General features: G+C 43.1%; 1 protein-coding gene across 1 annotated transcript; it reads left to right on the top strand.

Moving 5' to 3' along the window:
* Window positions 1-5,180: 5,180 nt before the first annotated feature.
* LOC100480081 (60S acidic ribosomal protein P1-like) lies at window positions 5,181-5,719 on the top strand. Its single transcript, XM_034670968.1, has 2 exons — window positions 5,181-5,251; window positions 5,401-5,719. Exons 1-2 carry the CDS (start codon window positions 5,181-5,183, stop codon window positions 5,717-5,719), a joined length of 390 nt encoding a protein of 129 aa, XP_034526859.1.
* Window positions 5,720-7,567: the final 1,848 nt, after the last annotated feature.

Below are 7,567 nucleotides of genomic sequence, written 5' to 3'. Positions count from 1 at the left end.
AGAAGGGGGAATGAAGCATGAAAGACTATGGACTCTGAGAAACAAACTGAGGGCTTCAGAGGGGAGGGGGGTGGGGGAATGGGATAGGCTGGTGATGGGTAGTAAGGAGGGCACGTATTGCATGGTGCACTGGCTGTTATACACAACAAATGAATCATCGAACTTTACATCAAAAAACCAGGGAGGTACTGTATGGTGACTAGCATAATATAATAAAAAAAATATTAAAAAAAAAGAAATAACCACATTTCATATGTGACTCGAAAAAAAAAGAAAATGAGTATTTCAGTTCTATCACGTACAAATGGTTAGCCATGCACTACATTTTTAGTTTTTCTAAGACTTTTAAAATCTGAATCAAGTTTCGGGGTAGACCCATTGATGTGTGAAAGAAATTGGTACCAAACTGGCATAAATAAATGTTCATGAAATTTGAATAGAAGGTATAGTACTTCGCATTATTTTATACCTCCTTTGATTTCCTCCAAAGATGTATTCAGTGGTATCCACACAAAATTTAATTACACATAGTGATCTAACTTTTAAAAATATAACGAAACAATAAGGCATTTGCTCCGAAAAGATAAATTGGTTCAGTGGCTTCTGGCTTCTCCCCCACTCCCCAACAAGTGCTCTCTCTCTCCCAAATAAATAAGTAATAAAACAAATAAATACATAAATAATAACTTGTTTGTGAATAACATATAGACAATCCTAAGTATTATCTAAAATGTAATAAGGTGAGAACAGATTATAATCTAAATATATGATTCACAATCGATTTTGTAAAATGTGTGTTAACTTTTACTCAATAACACACAATGAATCTAAAAGAAATAACTATTCGTATCCATGGGTTCAAGTTATATTGGGTATACACATACTAGATACAGTGTAACTTGAACAATTTTACAGCCTTAAAAGCTAGTTACATTGAAAAGAATGAGGGTCACTGATCTGTACTGCTTTGGCTGTTCAAAGGTACTTTTCTTTACTCTTGAAGACAGGTCCTAGAGAGGAGTATTGTGAATACCTGGAGGGGAAATGGCATATATTTAAATCTTAAAAAAAATAAAATGAAAAGAAAAAAGAAAATCTATTTTAAGCATCATCCTTTCTTACCAATGACCTCTTTGCTTTGATCTCTCCTGTGACTGTTTCTCTAGAAACAGTAATATAATTTTTGACAATAGTGAGGGTGTGTGGTCTTTAAAACAAACAAACAAAAATGCTGTCTGTCTGAATTCCGAACATTCCAACAAGGATCAAATGCTTTTGTCAATGAACGTGATTGAGGTCTCATTTTGTTTGCTAGGTCTGATGCTGAGGTGACGGTTAACAAACTTTATGAATACTTCCGGAATGAGGGGAATGATACAGTATGTTGCTAAATATAGAAGTTATTTATTATGGACAGCGACTTACTGGTAGCCATTTGTATCCTTGGACGCTCTTGCCAAGTGTCTGGGCCCTGTGATCTCCCCCTTATATAGACCAGTCTGCCTAATCCCTCACCCCTACCCCATCCTGTAAACCCTGTCTCTGAGGGATAATCCAGTGAAGGTCAGCCATTGGTTTATGACTACCTCCTAACCCCCAAGGAAGCCCATCGGCTTATTGGGCAGGATCAGTTCCCTTCCCTCACCTCCCCAGGGCTTCTGCACTCCAAACCAGGCCCTAGGCCTTGCCTTGTATAATCAAAAGACTGACCAATATCATTTCCTAAATGAGCCTCCATCAACACAGAGCCCAGTTGAAACCTTGAAAGTTCATGTTTTCAATGACAATAGAACACATTTTTAGGTGGGATTCAAGTGCCCACTAAGTTCTTGTAACAGTTTTTGTAAGGTTGTGTGGGAGAGGACAAGTACTACTTGCCTTTCCGCAGCAAACTCTATGCTCCCAGCTATCCGTCTAGTTCTGTTGCAGTATAAAATCACCCGTACAGGTGGAGATAGCAGTTGGGCAGAGCGTTATCGAATGTGAATGTGAGAAGGGGGATTGCTTTTTCTCTTGAAGGGACTTAAAAGAATTGCCACTTGCTCTGGGCTCAGGACTTGGAGGTGAGGTGGCGCAGGGGGATGGTAAGGTAGAGAGGGGGAGGGGTGGTTCCAGGGCAACATTTGGTAGACACTGGAAGCCACCTCATTCCTTGCCAGTCTGGGAGTGCTCAAGAGTGGGGGTGCTTTGGAAATGGGGGCTGTGTGAGTATATGTTACCCGGAAGAGCTGCAGAATTCAAGGCAGCTGAGACCTAGCTGGTAGGAAAATGGATGATGGGGCTGGGACAGCAGTACAGTAGGAATGGCTGCAGAGGACCAGGATTGGGCTACATAAGCCCTGGGATATTGGAGCAGGAATTCCAGAGGGGGAGAGAAATCAGGAGGGGGTATGGAGTGGAAGGGTGGTAAGGGACACTTTCTGGTGAAGTGGGACATTATCTGTCACCTTAGTTATTCATACTTCATTCAACAGGAGAGCCCTGTGTGGATAATCAGGAAGATTAGCAGTGGTTCTCAAACTTTAGCATGTGTCATAAATCATCTGGAAGACTGGTCAACGCACAGTGCCCCGTGCCCAGAGTCTAATTTGGTAGGTGTGGGACAGGGCCTGAGACTGTGTTTTCAACAAATACTGATGGATCACAATCTAAGAAACGTCGGACTAGGCAAACCATACCCCACAGGCCTAATGCAGTTTACCTGTCTTTATAAATATTCACTGGAATGTAGCCACACCCATTGGGTTTGCTTTGTTTCCGTTGTCTGGCTGCTTTGGCTTCAAGGCTGGAGTTGAGATGGAGTCTGTGCTTGGCAAAGGAGACGAGTTACCATATGGCCCTTTGTAGAAAAAGTTTGCCAACCCCTGGGCTGGAAGGAGGCAGCAAAGGTGTGGTTGTGGGACTTCTGGCTGGAATCCTGCATTCGAGAACTGCCGTTCTCTAGGTAACAAGTTACTTCTCTGAACAGAGGAGATAATGCCTAGTTCACAGGGTAGCCAAGTCATATAAATGACTGGTTTGTAATCTGCAGCCCAGATGAAGTGAATCATTGAGAATGGGTGGAGTTTGTGGGGCTCCTCTGTGGCTCAGTTGAGGGGCCCCACAATTTTTTTTTAAATTTTATTTATTCATTAGAGAGAGAGTGCACAAGCAGGGGGAGAAGCAGGCTCCCCCACTGAGCAGGGAACCTGACTTGGGGCTCCACCCCAGGACCCTGGGATCATGACCTGAGCCAAAGGCAGATGCTTAACCGACTGAGCCACCCAGGTGCTCATAGGTGTCTGACTCTTTATTTTGGCTCAGGTCATGATCTCAGGACCCTGAGATCAAGCCCAGCACCTTAGGTTCTCTCCTCCCTCTGCCCCTCCCCCGCTAAAATAAATAAATAAAATAAATAAATTAATTAATTAAGTCTTAAAAAAAAGAATGGGTGGAGTTTGGATGGAGAGAGAAATGGGGAAGCTCTGCACGTTGAGGAAAGATCAGGCTATAAAGGAAAACGGTCAGAGTCTGCCAGAAATGAGAATATAATCAAGGTAGAAAATCAGGTCTTTAGTATGGTGCTGGGTACATACTATGTGTATAATAGATGTTCACTTATTATGGGATATTTATTTCATCTCTGTTGGAAATATTCTGTGATGTTGCCCATCAGTTAACATTAAACTGTCCATCAAGACACATGCAGATTTGCTGCTAGTTTGTGAAGAAATTGTTCTTGGCCTTGGGGAAGGGAGGTTGTGGGTACACCAAGATAGAATTCTAAAATATGAATTTTTTCATCTGTGTTTGGGGAACCCTGATGGCCATTTATCTTCCTCTTAAATGAGTGCCTTTTTGTCATGTTTTTGTTTCATGCTTTTTACTGTGAACACTTTTTTTTCCGTAAGAAGATACTCCTTTAATGTAGGTAACATCACTTTTTTCATATTTCTTTGCTTTTAAGATTTAAACTGTGGTAATGATAGCAATCAGATTAACAAAAGTAAGATTTATTATGAAGTTAAGGACCCAGTGTCTATTTATGTTACTGAATGGCTGGCTATTTGGACAGTTGGGGTGACATTATAGCAGATGGCTTGAATAAAAGATTTTCTACATGTTCTTAAGATGGAAAGGAGCTTGCATTTATAAGAGTTAGTCTTCATGACGATTGTCTTTCTTTTATTTACTTATTTTTAAACGATTTTATTTATTTATTTTTGCAAGGGAGGGGCGCCTGGGTGGCTCCGTCGTTAAGCGTCTGCCCTTGGCCCAGGGCGTGATCCCAGGGTCCTGGGATCGGCCCCGCATCGGGCTCCCTGCTCCACTGGGAGCCTGCTTCTTCCTCTCCCACTCTCCCTGCTTGTGTTCCCTCTCTCACTGGCTGTTTCTCTCTCTGTCAAATAAATAAATAAAATCTTTTAAAAAAAAGAGAGAGAGAGAGCGCGTGCGCACAAGCAGGGGGGAAGGGCAGAGGGAGAAGCAGATTACCTGCTGAGGAATTCGGGGACTCCAACGCAGGACTCAGTCCCAGGACCCTGGGATCTTGACCTGAGCTGAAGGCAGATGCTTAACCAACTGAGCTTCCCAGGTGCCTGATTGTCTTTATTTTAAAAATAGCTTTAGCGCGCATATGTGTTTCTTGAATATTCTAGATGGTAGATGGTGTCCTGAAAACTAAATGTCACACCTCCAGGAAGGAAATTAGGAAAAGTAGAAATGAAAGGAAGATCCTTAGAAATTATGTGATATTATCTGAATAACCTAAATCCAATCCAGGTCTAGGTGGAATCTAGGTAGAAATTCTAGGTAGAAATTCTGAGGAGGAGAAAATAGTGATTATAATAAGAAATTGCATACTTAAGTAATGAGAATATTTGACCCCGGAGTAGAATATTTTCAGAGAGGAGATGACTGACAGGCATCTATGAAAGGGAGGGATCCAAAGTGTCTAGCATTGGCACTGTCTCTATGGAGAGGATATGTTTGCTGTGTAGGAACAGAAGAATATTCCCTTCTTCCCCACTGGGTGATTTGGCTGGTTAAACAACTAAATGGATATGAGACAGATTTAAAGGAGAAAAACAAGTGTAATTCCGTACATTCAGGGGCCCAATGAACATATAAGACCCGAAGGGCAGCCAGGTAACAGGCTTATAGAACACCCTAGCTAAGGAAAGGGGTAGTTGTCTGGGGATATGAAGGGAAGGAAGGCTATTCATGGGAAGGTGAGAGATATTTGGAGAACAAAGCTTGCCCTGCTCTGCAGGTAAGTTTCTTAGGGAAGAAGGGATGTTCTAGCCCTTTCTTCAGCTGCCGCTAAGGTGCTCAGTCCTTCAGAGGAAGGTGAGGCTACATTGGAGTGAGGTCCTCCTTCATCAGCGACCAGCACCGTGCCTGGCCGCACCCATTCAACAGTTGCCTGCAGTCTGGCCTCCCCCTGGAGCTCACCTGCATCTTCTCAACCCCTAATCTGCCAGACGATGAGGTGACAGTCACAGAGGATAAGATCAATGCCCTCAGTAAAGTAGCTGGTGTAAGCATTGAAGCTTTCCGGGCAGGCGTGTATGCAATGGTCCTGGCCAATGTCAACATTGGGAGCCTCAGCGGCAGCGTGGGGGCTAGTGGACCTGCCCCCTCCACCACGGCTGTCCCAGCTGAGGAGAAGAAAGTGGAAGTAAGGAAAGAAGCATCGAAGGAGCCCGATGATGACACAGGCTTTGGTCTTTTTGACTAAGCCTTTTTTGTAACATGTCAATAAAAAGCTGAAGTCTTAAAAAAAAGGTGTCTTCTGGTGGTAGTTCTCCTCCTGTTACAGGTTCCCTTTCCCGTGTAAACTTAGGCAGCTCAGGCGGAGGTAAAGAGCTTTTCCTGAATCTTCTGGGTCTTGATTACCTTTAGTTCGGAATAATCCTCAGGCCAAAGTGGCAAATTTTGGAGACACTTGTTCTGAACCTCTTCAGCCATTAGGTGCCAGCCATTAAGTTCAATTAGATGATCTTAGTTGTTCCTCTTATGACTCTGTGATCTTTAGGTAACATCTGGGTTGGGCCTCTCATTTGGAGTTTATTGTAGGGGGCGCCTGGGTGGTTCAGTTGGTTGGGCGTCTGCCTTCGGTTCAAGCCATGATTCCAGAGTCCTGGGATTGAGTCCCATGTTGGGCTCTCTGCTTCTCGCTTTCCCTCTGCCTGCTGCTCCCCCTGCTTGTGCATGCTCTCTCTCTCTTCTCTCTCTCTGTGTCAAATAAATAAAATCTTAAAAAAAAAAAAAAAAGGAGTTTACTATAGGAAGGAAGGGTGCTGTTTAACACATACAGGAATCTCTGCACTGGGTGGAAATACCTCTCCCATGAATGATTTTAAGTTTTTATTGTAATTCCAGCCCCCAGAATGATTTTTATGCACAAAGCTGTAAGAGCTTGGTTAATTGTGAAACTACCTGGATTCAGATCCATTCTTTGTGTCCTGATATTCACCTTCTGGCCTTGCGAGACTGAAGGCTGGGCCCACATTCTGGTAAACCAATTGAGCCATTGCCATGGGGAGCCATCTGGGTGGCCAGCTGGCCTATCTCAGGTCACGTCCAATTTTATTGGCTTTAAATTCAAATGGCACTGATTACACTGGTGACTCATGTTCTTCGTAGACAATGAGGAAAATATAGAGGTTTATTGACAACAGCTAACCATCCAGGGTTAAGCCGTTGATCTGAGCTGTACCAATTAGAACTGTCCTTGGGACATTTGCAGGTAATTGCTGTCCCTCTCTGGTGGCCACATGGTAAACACATGTCTGGAGTAGTCAACCACCAGATCCTGTTCCACGTGGACAGAGCCAGTCTGTGGGATTAAAAAAAAAAAAAAATCTGCTGACCCACAGAGTGAAGCACAGATGAGAGATGGACAGGGAAGGCTCTGCTTGCATCCCACGTATTCCTGCAGCCCAGCTACTTGTCCTAGTCATCATTTGATTAGGTGAAACAAATTGCAAAAGACACCCTAACTGATGAAATTCCTGGTGTTTAATAGGGAATATGTCTTGCTATGGTTATGGGAGGGAACTAAGATGGGAAGCGGTGGTGAAAAGTGGTGGCAGGTGCACGGGAACCTCATGGACACCAACATTTGTGAGTGTTTACCCCTCTAAAAACCACCTTGGCCTCACACTTCCTGCTAATTGATGCTGGCGTGCATCACAGCACTGATACAAATGTGATATTCTTCAAGCAGATGAGTTATTCTTTTCATATTAGCACCTCCGTTATTCAGGTAGGCCATGGGTTGAGTGGTGACAACTCTTAAAATGCAGGAACTTTTTTGCTGCAAAGATTGGACTTGACAATGATTTCCATGGAGCTGAACAACATGCCTCAAGAGATGTCAAAGTTAGTTGGAAAAAGACAAGACAAATGCTCGCTTCTTTAAAGAAAACTGAATAAAATATTCATGAGTAATTATTTTTGGTGATGAATACTAAGCCAACAATTGTGTTTCTCTGGATTTAAGTCAGAAGCTTGTTCAAATGTTTTGCACACTCTTTCTGTGACAAAGAGTGAGATCATAATTAACAGGTGAGAGTCAGGTAAC

Source organism: Ailuropoda melanoleuca, chromosome 11 (genome assembly GCF_002007445.2).
Source record: "Ailuropoda melanoleuca isolate Jingjing chromosome 11, ASM200744v2, whole genome shotgun sequence".
Taxonomy (NCBI): Eukaryota; Metazoa; Chordata; class Mammalia; order Carnivora; family Ursidae; genus Ailuropoda; species Ailuropoda melanoleuca.
Note: the sequence above shows the minus strand (reverse complement) of the source record. Positions and strands in the feature narration are given on the sequence as shown.

Excerpts from the sequence above, each read along its gene's own strand:
- LOC100480081 (XM_034670968.1), top strand. The coding sequence starts at position 5,181 with ATGAAGGGAAGGAAGGCTATTCATGGGAAGGTGAGAGATATTTGGAGA. Across the intron at positions 5,252-5,400 it reads AAGCTTGCCCTGCTCTGCAG|TTGCCTGCAGTCTGGCCTCC; the intron begins GTAAGTTTCTTA and ends CCCATTCAACAG.